The sequence below is a fragment of the Rhinoraja longicauda genome, chromosome 9, assembly GCF_053455715.1.
Source record: "Rhinoraja longicauda isolate Sanriku21f chromosome 9, sRhiLon1.1, whole genome shotgun sequence".
Taxonomy (NCBI): domain Eukaryota; kingdom Metazoa; phylum Chordata; class Chondrichthyes; order Rajiformes; family Arhynchobatidae; genus Rhinoraja; species Rhinoraja longicauda.
The window spans coordinates 57,150,289-57,167,540 of record NC_135961.1 but is presented as its reverse complement, the minus strand read 5'-3'; the positions used below and the strand labels follow the sequence as shown (position 1 = coordinate 57,167,540).

General features: G+C 48.6%; 1 protein-coding gene across 15 annotated transcripts in view; it reads left to right on the top strand.

Annotated features, from left to right (window-relative positions):
• Nucleotides 1-17,252, top strand: part of LOC144596779 (nesprin-1-like) — a 468,061-nt gene that overhangs the window by 219,285 nt on the left and 231,524 nt on the right. For all 15 annotated transcript variants that reach the window (XM_078405564.1, XM_078405576.1, XM_078405565.1 and 12 more), the window contains 7 exons: nt 4,426-4,590; nt 6,363-6,535; nt 8,096-8,249; nt 10,854-10,997; nt 12,293-12,457; nt 14,306-14,623; nt 16,797-16,952. In XM_078405564.1, coding sequence (XP_078261690.1) covers nt 4,426-4,590; nt 6,363-6,535; nt 8,096-8,249; nt 10,854-10,997; nt 12,293-12,457; nt 14,306-14,623; nt 16,797-16,952 — 1,275 coding nt within the window. The remainder of the gene's footprint in view (nt 1-4,425; nt 4,591-6,362; nt 6,536-8,095; nt 8,250-10,853; nt 10,998-12,292; nt 12,458-14,305; nt 14,624-16,796; nt 16,953-17,252) is intronic.

Genomic DNA, 17,252 nt, shown 5'->3' with positions numbered 1-17,252 from the left:
TTAACACTATCCTATGCCCAAAGGGACAATTTTTACATTTACCAAGCCAATTAACCTACATACCTGTATGTCTTTGGAGTGTGGGAGGAAACCAAAGATCTCGGAGAAAATCCACGCAGGTCACGGGGAGAACGTACAAACTCCGTACAGACAGCACCCGTAGTCGGTATCGAACCCGGGTCTCCGGCATTGCATTCGCTGTAAGGCAGCAACTCTACCGCTGCGCCACCGTGACCGCCCTAAATCTAGATAATGTACTGTGATGTCTTGAGAGGTCGGGAGCTTTTCTCTTGAAGGTTGGGAGGTGTGGGTGCCGGAAATGAAGACAGAAAAGTTCTTGTTTTCAAACTTAAATTCCATATATTTAGTCTTTTCCAAAAACAGGTAAACTTATTGTTTGCAGACAGGTACACAAAACCAAAACAGGTAGTTAAATCAAAACTGTAGCTTGCTGCCTTCTTGCAAAATATAACTCAAACACTGCTTCTCTCCCTGTCTGTCTGCTCCAGTCGTTGTCTCTCCCTGTCTGCTCCAGTCGTTGTCTCTCCCTGTCTGCTCCAGTCGTTGTCTCTCCCTGTCTGCTCCAGTCGTTGTCTCTCTCTTTAAACACACTGCTTCACTTCCCTTTTAGCTCTCTCACTGAGGCAATCAGCTCATCTGGTTCAGCTGGGCAGCAATCAGTGTCAGCAGCAATCAGTGTCAGCAGCAATCCGCGTCAGCAGCAATCAGTGTCAGGCAGCCCTGCTGACTATGGGTTTTGTAGTCCTTTGCTGGCAGCCATGATGGTTTGTAGTCCCTGTTGCATCCACCGGGAGGAAATGTATCTCCCCTCTATGACTCTGCCTCTCATGATATCACAGTACTCATATCTCTGCACAGGGAATTGAACCCATGACCTTCTGATTGGAAGCCGGACTGCTACCCGGCAGTCGGCATCGTGAACGAACAGCTTCCCGGACAAGCAGGGCCATGGGGAATTACTTAGATTACGCAGATGAAAATGATTAGTATTTGATGTAAAACTGTCAGTGTCGCTGTAAAGCACCATTGCAGATGTCTCCAGTTACTGGAGCTGACCGCACTGCTGCAGACACTGTAAGCACTGCTGGGTTGAATTAGTGAAGATAGACACAAAGTGCTGGAGTAACTGAACGGGTCAGGCAGCATCTCTGGAGAAAAGGAATAGGTGGACATTTGAGGTCGAGACCCTTCATCAGACTGTTGACCCTGGAGATATGGGGAGGTACAGTCAGGGAAATTGGTGAATATTGACTTTCAGATCAGTGAGTGAAAATCACTCCAATTAAAAATCAAACGTGCAAATCTGCCTCGTGACTCTATTGCCAGTTTTTAAACTGCGGCCACAACCTCTGAACTTGATCTCTTGCTGCGTGCCACATGATCGAGTGAATCGCACTTGAACATGTTTATCCGCAGGGCACCCCAGTTATACAGTATGGTCATGACACCAGATCAATTGTGAATACATTGGCATGCACACACACATACTGTAAGGTGAACTCACACAATGGTCTTTATTCTAGAGACAAACAAGATCTCAAATCATCCCCCCCCCCCCCCCCCCCCCAGTTCGATCTTCCCTCTGGACTCCAGGGTTTATAAGGGGATGGGTCTAGGGTTGCCAACTGTCCCGTATTAGCCGGGACGTCCCGTATTTTGGGCTAAATTGGTTTGTCCCGTACGGGACCTCCCTTGTACTGTATTAGGCCGAACGTTGTAGGCCCGGACGCTGTAGGCCCGGACGCTGTAGGCCCGGACGCTGTAGGCCTGGACACTGGAGGTCTGGACAGTGTAGGTCCGGAGGCCCAGGCGCGGCCTAACAGAGGTTGCGTAGCAACCCGCTTCCCGGCCCGGACGGCCGCCATTGGTGGAGCGGGAGCATTTAATCATGGTTGATCTATCTCTCCCTCAACCCCATTCTCCTGCCTTCTCCCCATAACCGCCGACACCCGTACATTTATTTTTAAATGTCAGCAACGCTTCTGACGGTGCGGCTGGAAGTTCCAGGTTGCAGGTAGACTCAATGGACTGGTCAAACTAGGCAAAGCCAGCCACACCCCACCATTTCACAATAACAGCCATAATCTTATTAAATGGGACAGCAGGTTTGAGGGCTTACTCCTGCTCCTGTTATTTTTATGCCCGTTACGAAAGTGGCAGATGGAATTCATCCAGGAGAGGGTTTGGAGAAGGTGGTGCAGCAGTAAAGTTGCTGCCTTACAGCATCAGAGACCCGGGTTCGATCCTGACTACGGGCGCTGTCTGTACGGAGTTAGTATGTTCTCTCTGTGACTGCGTAGGTGTTTCCTCCAGGTGCTCCTGTTTCTTCCCAAACTCCAATGATGTACAAGTTTGTAAGTTAATTGCCTTTTGTAAATTGTCTCTAATGTGTAGGATAGTGCTAGACAATAGACAATAGACAATAGGTGCAGTAGTAGGCCATTCGGCCCTTCGAGCCAGCACCCCCATTCAATGTGATCATGGCTGATCATTCTCAATCAGTACCCCATTCCTGCTTTCTCCCCATACCCCCTGACTCCGCTATCCTTAAGAGCTCTATCTAGCTCTCTCTTGAATGTATTCAGAGAATTGGCCTCCACTGCCCTCTGAGGCAGAGAATTCCACAGATTCACAACTCTCTGACTAAAAAAGTTTTTCCTCATCTCTGTTCTAAATGGCCTACCCCTTATTCTTAAACTGTGGCCCCTGGTTCTGGACTCCCCCAACATTGGGAACATGTTTCCTGCCTCTAACAAGTCCAACCCCTTAATAATCTTATACGTTTCGATAAGATCCCCTCTCATCCTTCTAAATTCCAGTGTATACAAACCTAGTCACTCCTGTCTTTCAACATATGACAGTCCCGCCATTCCGGGAATTAACCTAGTAAACCTACGCTGCTAGTGTACGGGGTGATCGTGGTTGGCATGGATTTGGTGGGCTAAAGGGCCTGTTTCCATGCTGTATCTCTAAAGTCTATCAATCTTTGTCTTGGGTGATAGACTGGTGAAGGAAACTTTGGGCGTGCTTGCATTCATCAGTCAATGAATTGAGTATAGAAGCTGTAACGTTATGTTACAGTTGTTTAATACATTGGTGAGTCTGCACTTAGAGTATTTGCTTCAGTTTTAGTCACCCTACTACAAGAGGTGTGCCATTAAGCTAGAAAAAGGGCGCAGAGATGATTTACAAGAACGCATCTCTAAACTCTAAACTCCAAACTCTAAACCTAAGAGCCTGAGCTATAGGGAGAGATTAGGTAGGTAAGGACTTTTTTTCCTTGCAAAGCAAGAGGCTGAAGGGTAATCTTATAGGGATGTATAAAATCATGAGGGGCATAGATAGGGTGAATGCACAGAACCTTCTCGCCAGGGTGACGGGACACGAGATGGCGTAGGTGTAAGATGAGAGAGGAAAGATTGAATAGGAACCCGAGGGGCACTTTTTTTCACGCAGAGGGTGGTAGGTGTAGGGAATGAACTGCCAGAGGATGTGGTTGAGGCAGTTACAATAACAACATTTAAAAGAGACCTGGACAGATATATGGATAGAAAATGTTTAGAGGGACATGACCCATGTGCAGGCAAATGGCACCATATTAGATGAGACATCTTGGTTGGCATGGACCGACCGACTGGGCCTTTTTATGTGTAGAAAGGAACAGCAGATGCTGGTAAATACTGAAGATAGACACAAAGTGCTGGAGTAACTCAGCGGGTCAGGCAGCATCTCTGGAGAAAAATGATGGATGACGTTTCGGCTCGGGACAGTTAGTTTTTTATGCTCTACATCTCTAAACATGTGGTTTGTGGTGATAACTAGAGCAGTTTAAAACAACTGGCACAATAATTGGTTTTGCCCCGCAACTTGGAGATGTGAAGAAGGAAATGTTTTTGCCACAGAGGGTTGATGGGTTTTGAAACAGACTGAAAAGATGGAGGAAGCAGATTCAACCACGACTTTCAGAAGTAACATTGCTGATGGTAAACACCGAAGATAGACACAAAATGCTGCAATAACTCAGCGGGACAAGCAGCAGCCCTGGATAGGATGATTCCTTCTATCCAGAGACGCTGCCTATCCCGCTGAGCTACTCCGCCATTTTGTGTCTATCTTCGGAGTAAAGCAGCATCTGCAGTTCCCCTCCTTACCCATTGCTGAAGATAATGTCTGAAGAAGGGTCTCGACCCGAAACGTCACCCATTCCTTCTCTCCCGAGATGCTGCCTGACCCGCTGAGTTACTCCAGCATTTTGTGAGTAAATACCTTCGAATTGCTGAAGGTAATCTGGCTTGCGCGATCGGGTTATCGGGCCAGAGAGTGTGCAGAACTCCAGGCTGGAGTTTACACTTGCTCGGGTGAAATGGGAGAGGAGCTCGTGATGACCCTTCTGTTGAATTTCAGGAGAAAACTTTGAGGGTTCAGCGGGCAGTGACGGAACACCAGCAGTTCTCCCAGGGACTGAAGGAGCTCCAGGACTGGTTGGCCGACGCCAGACACATGCTGGAATCCTACTGCACCCCCACTGCTGATAAAAACATGCTGGACAGCCGGATGGCCAAGGTCGAGGTGAGTTCCATCGGTCGCGTTGCCATTCACACGTCCGGTTTTCCGAATGCAGGTATCCGGTTTGGAATCCCACGCAGAGAGAGAGAGGGAGAGCAAACCAAGGGCACATTCTGTGCCATGGATTGTCCATTACGTTGGCCAAGCCCCAAGGGAGACTCCGGCTTCCAGAAAGAAGGCCTTGCAAAAGATTACTTTGCAACCCCCATAGTGGGAAAAGAGCACCATTTGAACATGTTAGCAGCACGATGACACCTCCAGCAGTGCACGACTCCCCCAACACCCCCACCGGAGCGTCAGAGTCGATCATGCTACCTGATCTGGGGGGGGGATGAGTTAACATAGAAACATAGCAAATAGGTGCGGGGGGGGGGGGGGGGCATTTGGCCCTTGGAGCCAGCACCGCCATTCATTGTGATCATGGCTGATCGTCCACAATCAGTAACCTGTGCCTGCCTTCTCCCTATATCCCTTGATTCCACTAGCCCCTAGAGCTCTATCTATCTCTCATTTCAATTCATCCAGTGAATTGGCCTCCACTGCCCTCTGTGGCAGAGAATTCCACAAATTCACAACTCTGTGGGTGAAAAAGTTTCTTCTCACCTCAGTTTTAAATGGCCTCCCCTTTATTCTTAGACTGTGGCTCCTGATCCTGGACTCCCCCAACATTGGGAACATTTTTCCTGCATCAAGCTTGTCCAGTCCTTTTATAATTTTATACTTTTCTATAAGATCCCCTCTCGTCCTTCTAAAATCCAGTGAATACAAGCCCAGTCTTTCCAATCTTTCCTCATGTAACAGTCCCGCCATCCCGGGAATTAACCTCGTGAACCTACGCTGCACTGCCTCGTAGGACAGTTATAGGACAGGCTAGATAGAATGGAGCACAGGAGGCTGAAGGGTGACCTTATAGAGGTTAGGAAAAGCATGAGGGAGCATAGACAAGGTGAATATCAATAGGTTAATGAGTCTAAAACTAGAGGCATAGTTTTAAGTTGAGAGGAGAAAAAATTATATGGGATCTGAGTGGCAACATTTTTGTGTTTAATTTATTGTCATGTGTACCGAGGTACAGTGAAAAGCTTTTGCTGTGGGCTAACTAGTCAGCATAAAGACCATACATGATTATTATTGAGCCATCTACAGTGTACAGATACATAGTGTCATAGAGTGATACAGTGTGGAAACAGGGCCTTCGGCCCAACTTGCCCACAACGGCCAACATGTCCCAGCTACACTAGTCCCACCTGCCTGCGATTGGTCCATATCCCTCCAAACGTGTCCTATCCATGTACCATGTTAAAGGGAATAACGTGAATAACGTTTAGTAGCAAAGTTAAAGTGAGAAATGTTGCTGCCAGAGTAGAGACTTAAAAGAATGTATTCAAGAGAGAGTTAGATTTAGCTCTTCGGGGCTAACGGAATCAAGAAATATGGGGAGAAAGTGGGAACGGTGTACTGATTTTGGATGATCAGCCATGATCATATTGAGTGGTGGTGCTGGCTTGAAGGGCTGAATGGCCTACTCCTGCACCCATTTTCAATGTTTCTATGAGTGGAGCGATTGTAATGCATGATTGCAGATCCACTTGTGTGACTAGCACGCAAAGAGACGGCCAAACAGTAAAATGCCTCTTGGGATGGACATTCACCTGGATATTCACCTTAGCACCCACCTCATCACTGATATCCAGCATCTCACTATGGACGAATGTCTTTAATAAAAAAGCTTCCTCTGGCCATTGCCAACTGGAATTAATTCGCTCTTTCAACAGGCTCTCCTCGCACTCAGGCAAGAGAAGGAGATCCAACTGAAGATGGTGCTGACCCGCGGGGAATCTGTCCTGAGGAGCACGTCCCCTGAGGGCGCGCCCACCGTCCGCAAGCAAATGGAGGATCTGAAAGATTCGTGGGACTCTCTTCTTTCCTTCTCCATTCAGTGCAAGAGGTCAGTCCCTCACAGTGGTGATGGGATAAGGGAGTGCACTAAACCCACCCAAAAGCTAACACAGTGATGTTAAGATAGCAACCACTCATCAAAATAACCATCACTGACGATCACTGCATGCTCCCAAATTCAAGTCAGTCATGGGGAACAATGCCCCTGTTGCTGTCAGGCAGCAACTCTACTGCTGCGCTACTGTGCCTTAGTCAAAGAGCATCATCCCAAATGCCTTCCATAACATAAAACCATCAGTTGATTCCCATAGCTTCCACCATTACTGCTATTAGGTGTAGACTTACTCCTTCTTCAGAGAAGATTAGTTTAACTTGACATCATGTTCGGCACAGACAATGTGGGTTTGTTTCTGTGTTTCTGTGCTGTACTGTGCTATGTTCTCACTGGAATATGTGAGCGTTATTCAGGCTGCAAATCATATAAGACCACAGTGGCGTAGCGAAGGAGTTGCTGCCTTACAGTGAATGCAGGGCCGGAGACCTGGGTTCGATCCCGACTCCGGGTTCTGTCTGTACATCAATGGGGTCTGTGTGGAAAGGGTACCAGCTTTCAGGTTCCTGGGTACGCACATCGCAGAGGATCTTACCTGGTCTACCAACACCATCACCACAGTAAAGAAGGCACAGCAGAGACTCCACTTCCTGAGGATCCTCAGGAAAACCAACCTGCAGGAGAAGCTCATGTTGTCCTTCTATCGCTGCTCCATCGAGAGTGTGCTGGCATACTGTATAACCACATGGTATGCCAGCTGCTCAGAAAAGGACAGGAAGGCCCTTCAGAGGGTCATCACGACGGCCCAGAAGATCATCGGCTGCTCACTGCCCTCCCTGGAGCACCTGTTCAGCCTCCGCTGCCTCAGTAGAGCAGGCAAAATAATAAAAGATCCATCCCACCCCGGCCACCGTCTGTTTGTTCATCTGCCCTCTGGTCGACGTTTCAGGTCGATCAAATCCCGAACAAACAGACTTAAGAACAGTTTTTACCCCAGGGCCATACGAGAACTGAACACTACCTTTGCACTAGGCAACACCGTTAAAAAATCTTGTACTTAATATAATTGTATTTAATTGTATTTATGTATTTATTTGTTTTTGCATTTATTGCATATATGTTTGTACGCACCGTCAGGATTGGCTATTTTTTAATTTCGTTGTACTCGTTGCAATGACAATAAATGAATATTATTATTATTATATTATTATTATTGTACGTTCTCCCCGTGACCGCGTGGGTTTTCTCCGAGATCTTCGGTTTCCTCCCACACTCCAAAGACGTATGGGGTTGTAGGTTAATTGGCTTGGTAAATGTAGAAATTGTCCTTAGTGGGTGTAGGATAGTGTTAATGTGCGGGGATCGCTGGTCGGCGCGGACCCGGTGGGCCGAAGGGCCTGTTTCCGTGCTGTATCTCTAAACTAAACTAAACTAAACGAAACATGGTCGGAAAAATTGGTAACTGGTTTAACTCAAGACTGGGTGATGTGTTTTATGGGCTAACCTTTCAGATATTTTGCATTAATAACATGTTTTTTTCTTTAATCCCACATTCAGCCAACTGGAAGCGGCATTATCCCAGTGGACCAGTTACCAGGATGATGTCCGGCAGTTCATAAGCTGGATGGATCGCATGGAAGGAGACCTAAAGGCTTCTGAACGGCAATGTACAGAACTTAGGGACAAGGCCGCAGGACTGGGGAAAGCCAAGGTGAATGGAGGTTACTAGGTTTCCATCCTCTGTCATTCCAAAACTGGTCACGTGTACCAATTTAAGATACAGTGAAACTCGAATTACCATATAGCCATACTAAAAACCAGTAACAAAACACACAACTACATAAAAATTAACATAAACATCCACCACAACGGATTCCCCACATTGCTCTGTCTGCTGGAAGGCAATAAAGTCTAATCTTCTTCGTATTTATTCCCACACGGTCGGGGCAGTCAAAGCTCCCGCAGCCGGCGATCGAAGTCCCCATGTCGGGCCGATCAAAGCTCCCGCATCGGAGCGATCAAAGCTCCCACGTCGGAGTGATCAAAGCCCCCACGTCGGGCCGATCGAAGCTCCCGCGTCGGGCCGATCGAAGCCCCCACGTCGGAGCAATCGAAGCTCCCACATCGGGCCAATCGAAGCTCCCACGTTGGAGTAATTGAAGCTCCCACGTCGGGCCGATCGAAGCTCCCACGTCGGAGCAATCGAAGCTCCAGCAGCCGGCGATCGAAGCTCCCACGTCGGAGCGATCATAGCTCCCACGTCGGGCCGATCGAAGCCCCCACTTCGGAGCAATCGAAGCTCCCACGTCGGGCCGATCGAAGCCCCCACATCGGAGCAATCGAAGCTCCCACGTCGGGCCGATCGAAGCTCCCACGTCGGAGCAATCGAAGCTCCCACGTCGGAGCAATCGAAGCTCCCGCGTCGGAGCAAACGAAGCTCCCACGTCGGGCCGATCGAAGCTCCCACGTCGGAGCAATTGAAGCTCCAGCATCGGGGCGGTCGTAGCTCCTGCGGCTTGGAGTTCCCGGAGTCGGTCTCTAACCACAAACCACGAGCTCCACGATATTAAAGTCCGCAGGCTCCCGTGGTTGGAGCACCGAGGTCGATCCCCTACAGGGATCGCCAGCTCCACAATGTTAAGTCAAGCAGGCTCCCACGGTTGGAGCTCCCGAAGTCGGTCTCCAGCAGAGGCCGTCAGCTCCATGATGTTAGGGCACAGTGTGGACGGAGATACGATACGGAAAAAAATCGCATCTCCTTCGAGGTAAGAGATTAAATAAAATTATGTGCAAACCCTCCCCCCACCCCTCACATAAAACAAGCTAAAGAACACTAAAACATACATTTAACACATACTAAAAACAACAAAGAAGGAAGGGACGCGACAGACCGTTGGCGAGGCGGCCATTGCGGGCGCCACCCGGTGGTCAATGTGAAAATGTGAAAGGACTTGCTTTTTTGAAAAAACATTTGATAGGATGATGGATTCAGAGGGATATGGAGCAAATGCAGGCAGGTGGGACTCGTGTAGATGGGGTATGTTGATCAGTGTGGGTAAGTTGGGCTATAAATCACAGGGTCTGCCCTTTGGTTCATTGGGTCAGTCACCTGGATCACTGGGTCTCTGCTCTAAAGCACTGGATCTGTCCTCTGGATCATAAGGTTGATCTTGTGGATCACTGGGTCTGTCATCCAGGCCACTGAAATTGTCTTCTCAATAGTCAATAGTCGTTTATTTGTCACATACACATAAATGTGTAGTGAAATGAAACATTACCCGCAGTTGAAACACTAAGACCAATAAGAATAATCAATAAAAATGCAATAACACATACAATCATACACTAACACCAAACAAAAGAAACATCCATCACAGTGAGTCTCCTCCAGTCCCTTCTCACTGTGATGGAAGGCCAGAATGTCTTTTCTCTTCCCTGCCGTCTTCTCCCGAGGTCAGGCTGTTGAACTTGCCACGTCGGGGCGGTCGGGGCTCCCGACATTGGAGCTGATTCAGTTCTCTGGGTTACAGGCCTGGTCATCTGCATTAATGGCCCACTTTATTAGGTCACTTGTTTATCCAGAGGGCAACTATTGAGATCATAAACTACAAAGATGAAGGGAAGAATTTGCTGGCTCTCTTTGTGGGACACTTGGACCATCTCGGACTAGTGAACAGTGGGAAACCGGGCAGGATCTTTTACTCTCAATCAGATAAAGGGTCTCGACCTGAAACGTCAGCTATTCCTTTTCTCTGGAAATGCTGCCTGACCGGCTAACTTACTCCCGCATTTTATGTCTGTCTAGGATCTTTTACAAGATCTCTTGGTTTTCCAAATCTCTTGGTTTTACCTTGCGAGATGACAATTCTCAGAACAATCTGCACGGTGGCGCTATGGTAGAGTTATGCCTCACAGCATCAAAGACCCAAGTTCGATCCCGACTATGGGTACTGTCTGTGTGGAGTTTGTACATTCACTTTGTGACCGTGTGGGTTTTCTCCGGGTGCTCTGGTTTCCTCCCACACTTCAAAGACATGCATGTTTGTAGGTCAAATGGTTTTGGATTTAAAAAAATGTAAATTGTCCCTAGTGTGTTGGATGGTACTATTGTATGGGGTGATCGCTGGTCGGTGCGGAATCGGCGGGCCGAAGGGCATGTTTCCATGGCGTATCTCTCGGGTCTAATCTCCACCTCATTGACGCGTCGTTTACATCTCAAGATAACGATGAGATGTTTTAGTTTGCAATACTCAAGAGAGCACCAAGACTATTTCTCCTTCATGCACTGACGTTAATGCGGATTCTGCTCTTCTAGTTACTGTATGAAGACATCCTTAGTCACAGCCACCTGCTGGAAACCATCGAGGCTAAAGGCGAGAGCATGGCCGAGCACTACGTCACGCGCTTGGAGCTGCAAGAACTTCAGGAGCGCTTTCACACTCTAAGTGACAAGGCAAAGGTACACAACAAACCCAGTGCAGAATGCGAATTAAAGTAGATAACTGGTGCCCGGGATGTCAATGAATGACACTTTATTGTCACATGTACCTAGGTAGTACCTAGGGAGTACACAAGTGTCGCCATGTGTCAGTGCCGACAAAGGTACTAAAGCACTGAATGATCCTATCTACTGCCTGCCGCTGCACAAATTCGCCCCTTTGTTCTCAGCGGCCCTGTGCCAGGTCCCCCCATTGCTCTCACCAGTCCACCTAGCTTTTGTTGCCGCAGTTCCATCAACGCCCGTGGCTCAGGGCCATTTGGAGTCCGCGATGGTTAAGCCGGGCCTACTCTGTCATCAGGATCTGACCACAGACTCGGGTTTTTATATATTTGCCATAAGTATTGGCCACCTTACCACCAGAGCAGCTTCTCTACTCAGCATCACCCTTCACCTGTTCCTTAATCCACTTCCCTAGGGGTTAACTCACCTCACCTGGAACCTGCCCATTATCCCCTCTCCCACAGGGCTTAGGCCATAACTCCCATCCCAATTCAACCTGCCCTACCTCAGGGTCTGAACCTTAGTTCACCCCTCCCTGGGACCGTAGCCAGCCTCGCCTAGGTCATACACGTACCACCACAGAAACAAGCCATAGGTTCTCAGCAAAGCAACTCCAAGTGTCCCATTCCCCGCACAGTGTGTTCTCTCACACATATCCATCAATAACTTCCTTTGCCATTATATTTAAAAAAAGGACACAAAGTGCTGGATTAACCCAGCTGGCCTGGCAGCATCTCTGTGGAGAAAGGGATAATCCACAGTGACCAATGAACCCAAGAGCATATCTTTGGGATATGGGTGAAAACCAGGGCACCCAAGGGAAAGCCATGCCATTTGGGTAAAGACGTGCAGCCTCCACCTCCTTTCAGGGTGTTGCTGCTCGATCCTCCCACCAGGGCACGTGGGAACTGATGGATCTGACCATAAACATGATCTTGTAATTTTGCCATACAGTTTTGGCCACCTGTGTATCGAGACCCTTCTTCAGTATTGGCCACCTTACCACTAGAGCAAGTTCTTGAACCAGCATCGCCCTTCACCTGTTCCTTAATCCACTTCCCTAGGAGTTAACTCAGCTCACCTGGAACCTGCCCCTTAACGCCTCTCCCATAGGGCTCAGGCCATAACTCCCATCCCAATTCAACCTGCCACCCCTTGACCCTCAGGGTCTGGACCTCAGTTCACCCCCCCCCCCACTGAGGACCAGTGGTCTTCCTCTGTGAACCTGTGCAACGGTTTCTTTTGGCTTCCAGGAGGGGATGAGGAGAGCGGAGGAACTGGTCCAGCTTCACCAGGAATATCAGCAGGGCCTGAGGTCATTCGAGGAGTGGCTCGAGCAGGAGAAGGAGAGGCTCTGTTGTTGTTCACACATGGGCAACGATGTCGTGACCTTCGAAAATACACGTCGCGACCTTGAGGTAACAAAGCAGACTTTATACAGAGCATCAGTGCATTTATACAGATACACTTGTCTTTATACAGAGCATCAGTGCATTTATACAGATGCACTTGCCTTTATACAGAGCATCATTGCATTTGTACAGATACACTTGCCTTTATACAGAGCATCAGTGCATTTATACAGATGCACTTGCCTTTATACAGAGCATCAGTGCATTTGTACAGGTGCACTTGCCTTTATACAGAGCATCAGTGCATTTGTACAGATGCACTTGCCTTTATACAGAGCATCAGTGCATTTGTACAGATGCACTTGCCTTTATACAGAGCATCATTGCATTTGTACAGATGCACTTGAGTTGAGCTGAATTTTATTGTCATGTGTACCGAGTTACAGTGAAAAGCTTTTGTTGCATGCTGACCAATGAGCAGAAAGACAATACATGATTACAATCGAGCCATTCGCAGTGTACATGATACATGATAAAGGGAATAACGAAAATAACGTTTAGTGCAAGGTAAAGCCAGTAAAGTCTGATCAAAGATAGTCTGAGAGTCTCCAGTGGGATAGGTAGTAGATAAGTACTGCTCTCTGGTTGCTGGTACGATGGTTCAGTTACCTGATAACAGCTGAGAAGAAAATGTCCCTGAATCTGGAGGTGTGCGTTTTCACCTATTTCCCGATGGGAGAGGGGAGAAGACGGAGTGGCCAAGGTGCGACTCGTCCTTGATTACCTGGCTTTATACCTGCCTTTATACAGTGAAGAAGAAGGTTCTCGACCCGAAACGTCACCCATTCCTTCTCTCGAGAAATGCTGCCTGTCCCACTGAGTCACTCCAGCTTTTTGTGTCTACCAATGCATTTATACAGTTGCACTTGCCTTTTTATCCAGTGCACCAGTGCGTTTATAGAGACACACTTTATGCTTGCCTTTATTCAGTGCATCTCACAAGTTCAGGGAAAAAAGCTTTTCCACGACCATTTGTTTTGAAACATTGACACATTTTTATAAATAATGAAAGTGGCAGCCAAATTATGCCCAGCAAGTTCCCCAAAATAGAAATGAAGTGAATGACTGTATCCTCTATTTTAATGGTGTCACTTGCCCTGGACACAGGGAAAACTGCACTGCTCTCCTTCAAAGTAACGTCCCATCTCTAGTGGTCAGCTGAGAGGACAGGTGGGGGTTGGTTTAACGCCTCATCTGAATGATGATACCTCTGGCAGCCCCTCAGGTAGATGAGGCAGGTAGTATCGCAATGTTTAGAAACATTTAGACCGGTACATGGATAGGGCATGTTTAGGGGGTTTTGAGCCAAACGCGGGCAGGTGGGACTAGTGTAGATGGGACATGTTGGTCGGTGTGGGCAAGTTGGACCGAAGGACGTTTCCACACTTTATAAGAAAATAACTGCAGATGTTGGTACAAATCGAAGGTATTTATTCACAAAATGCTGGAGTAACTCAGCAGGTCAGGCAGCATCTCAGGAGAGAAGGAATGGGTGACGTTTCGGGTCGAGACCCTTCTTCAGACTGATGTCAGGGGGGCGGGACAAAGGAAGGATATAGGTGGAGGCAGGAAGATAGAGGGAGATCTGGGAAGGAGGAGGGGAAGAGAGGGACAATCTAAAGTTGGAGAAGTCAATGTTCATACCGCTGGGCTGCAAGCTGCCCAGGCGAAATATGAGGTGCTGTTCCTCCAATTTCCGGTGGGCCTCACTATGGCACTGGAGGAGGCCCATGACAGAAAGGTCAGACTGGGAATGGGAGGGGGAGTTGAAGTGACACTTTATGACTCTATGAAATACCACATGGAGTCGTGTCGTGCTGCCTTGTGTTAACGCACTCTGTCATTGTTCCACAGGACTTGGAGCGGCGATGCACTGAGGGCCAGACTCTGATGAGTGCCGCCCTGAGGACGCAGGAGAAGGTGAGTCTGTCTGGGTCGATGTACATGGAGGATCGCATCCTCGAGTCTGCTCAGCACGACTGGCACCTGTACCAGCGAAGGCTCGGCGAGGCAAAGGAGAAGGTCCACGCCACACTGAACGTGCTCACGCGCCTGGAGAAGATGTTCCAGCAGGTGGACGCCTGGCTGTCCGGCCTGGAGAACAAGGTGGACATCCGGACGGGGAGGAAGTCTGACCGAGCCACCAAGGAAGCGCAGGTGGTGCAGCTACAGGTGAGCACTGTGCGAGCAGCACCGGTCACGAGCGAGGAGGAGGAAGGACTAGGTTAATTCCCGGAATGGCGGGACTATCATATGTTGAAACACTGGTGCGACTAGGCTTGTATACACTGGAATTTAGAAGGATGAGAGGAGATCTTATCGAAACGTAGAAGATTATTAAGGGGTTGGACACGTTAGAGGCAGGAAACATGTTCCCAATGTTGGGGGAGTCCAGAACCAGGGGCCACAGTTTAAGAATAAGGGGTAGGCCATTTAGAACGGAGATGAGGAAAAACTTTTTCAGTCAGAGAGTTGTGAATCTGTGGAATTCTCTGCCTCAGAGGGCAGTGGAGGCCAATTCTCTGAATGCATTCAAGAGAGAGCTGGATAGAGCTCTTAAGGATAATGGAGTCAGGGGGTATGGGGAGAAGGCAGGAATGGGGTACTGATTGAAAATGATCAGCCATGATCACATTGATTGGCGGTGCTGGCTCGAAGGGCCGAATGGCCTCCTCCTGCACCTATTGTCTATTGACCCGCGCGGCTGAGAGCTGCACGGCGGGGAGCCACCGAGAACAAAGGGGAGATCTAGTGGGGGGGGGGGGGCGACGAGAACAAAGGAGGGACCCTGCTGGGGGGGGGGCGCTTAGAATGAAAGGAGGGCTGAGGATGATGGGGGGACCCAGTGTGGAGCCACCAAGAACAATGGGGGGGGGGGGGGCAGCAGGGGAGGGGCCGCTGAGAATGGAGGGAGGATTGCCGCGGCTATAGCCAACTCTACAGTTGGGTGTTTTATATTTATAGAGGTTGTTGAGAGAGGCAAGAGAGGAGATTGCAGGGGCCTTAACAAGGGTCTGTGTATCCTCCCTCACCCCAGGCTTAGGTGCCGGAGGACTGGAGAGTAGCCAATGTTACTCCTTTGATAACGGAGTTGAGCTAATGTAGGAAATTATATTGCAGTGGTAGAGAAGCCATTGGAGAGGATTCCTTAGGGTGGGATTGACTCACTTTTGGAAGCGATTGGGATAATTCGGCACAGTCAGCACAGCTCGTTCAGAGCAAGTCACATTTTATAAATTTCAATGCGTTTTTTGAGGAGATGCTGAAGGCGATTAATGAAGGTAGGGCAGTGGATGTTGTTTAGATGGACTTTAACAAGGCATTGGATAATAGACAATAGACAATAGGTGCAGGAGGAGGCCATTCGGCCCTTCGAGCCAGCACCGCTATTCAATGTGATCATTGGCTGATCATTCTCAATCAGTACCCCGTTCCTGCCTTCTCCCCATACCCCCTGACTCCGCTATCCTTAAGAGCTCTATCTAGCTCGCTCTTGAATGCATTCAGAGAATTGGCCTCCACTGCCTTCTGAGGCAGAGAATTCCACAGATTCACAACTCTCTGACTTAAAAAGTTTTTCCTCATCTCCGTTCTAAATGGCCTACCCCTTATTCTTGAACTGTGGCCCCTTGTTCTGGATTCCCCCAACATTGGGAACATGCTTCCTGCCTCTAACGTGTTCAACCCCTTAATAATCTTATACGTTTCGATAAGATCCCCTCTCATCCTTTTAAATTCCAGTGTGTACAACCCTAGTTGCTCCAGTCTTTCAACATATGACAGTCCCGCCATTCCGGGAATTAACCTAGTAAACCTACGCTGCACGCTCTCAAAAGCAAAAATATCCTTCCTCAAATTTGGAGACCAAAACTGCACCCAATACTCCAGGTGTGGTCTCACTAGGGCCCTGTACAACTGCAGAAGGGCCTCTTTGCTCCTATACTCAACTCCTCTTGTTATGAAGGCCAACATTCCATTGGCTTTCTTCACCGCCTGCTGTACCTGCATGCTTCCTTTCAGTGACTGATGCACTAGGACACCCAGATCTCGTTGTATGTCCCCTTTTCCTAACTTGACACCATTCAGATAATATTCTGCATTCCTATTCTTACCCAGATAAAGTCCCTCCCGGAAGACTAACCCTGAAAATTAAGATGCATGGTATCCATGGTGACGTGGTAGTTTGGATTCCATTCTTGCTCGCCCACAGAAGACAGAGGATAGTGGTGGAAGAGTTTCATTCCACCTTTTTCTACTGTGCCGCCCCATGGCTCTGATCCATGTAAATAGTTTTAGCTGAATGGCTAAAGTTAAAGACTGTTCATTTTCTCTTCTTTGCAATTAGAAATGGAACGAAGAAATCCTGAGCCGGAAAGATGAAGTGGAAAGGGTTGGGCTGCTTGCTCACCAGGTTCTGGAGGAGAGTCACATCAACAGCAGTGTGGGAAGTCAAGCCACCCAACTGGCCACCCGATACCAGGGCATTCTGCTTCACGTGGTGGTAAGTGTCTCACAGGTCAAATCTCCAGCTCCCTGCTACTCTAAGGCATAATTCACAATAGTCAACGAACCCATCAGCTTGCGTTTGGAGCATGGGAGGAAACTAAAGGAAACCTGCCCCAGTCGCGGAGGGAACGTGCAAACTCCACACCGACTGCGTCTCATGTCAGGATCGAACCAGAGTGCTTGGAGCTGTGAGAATAAGCGACAGGGTGGCACAGCGGTAGAGTTGCTGCCTTACACGGATGTGTCACGACGTCTTTTGGGTGTGTGGCTCTACAACTCAAGTCCCTGGAGTGGG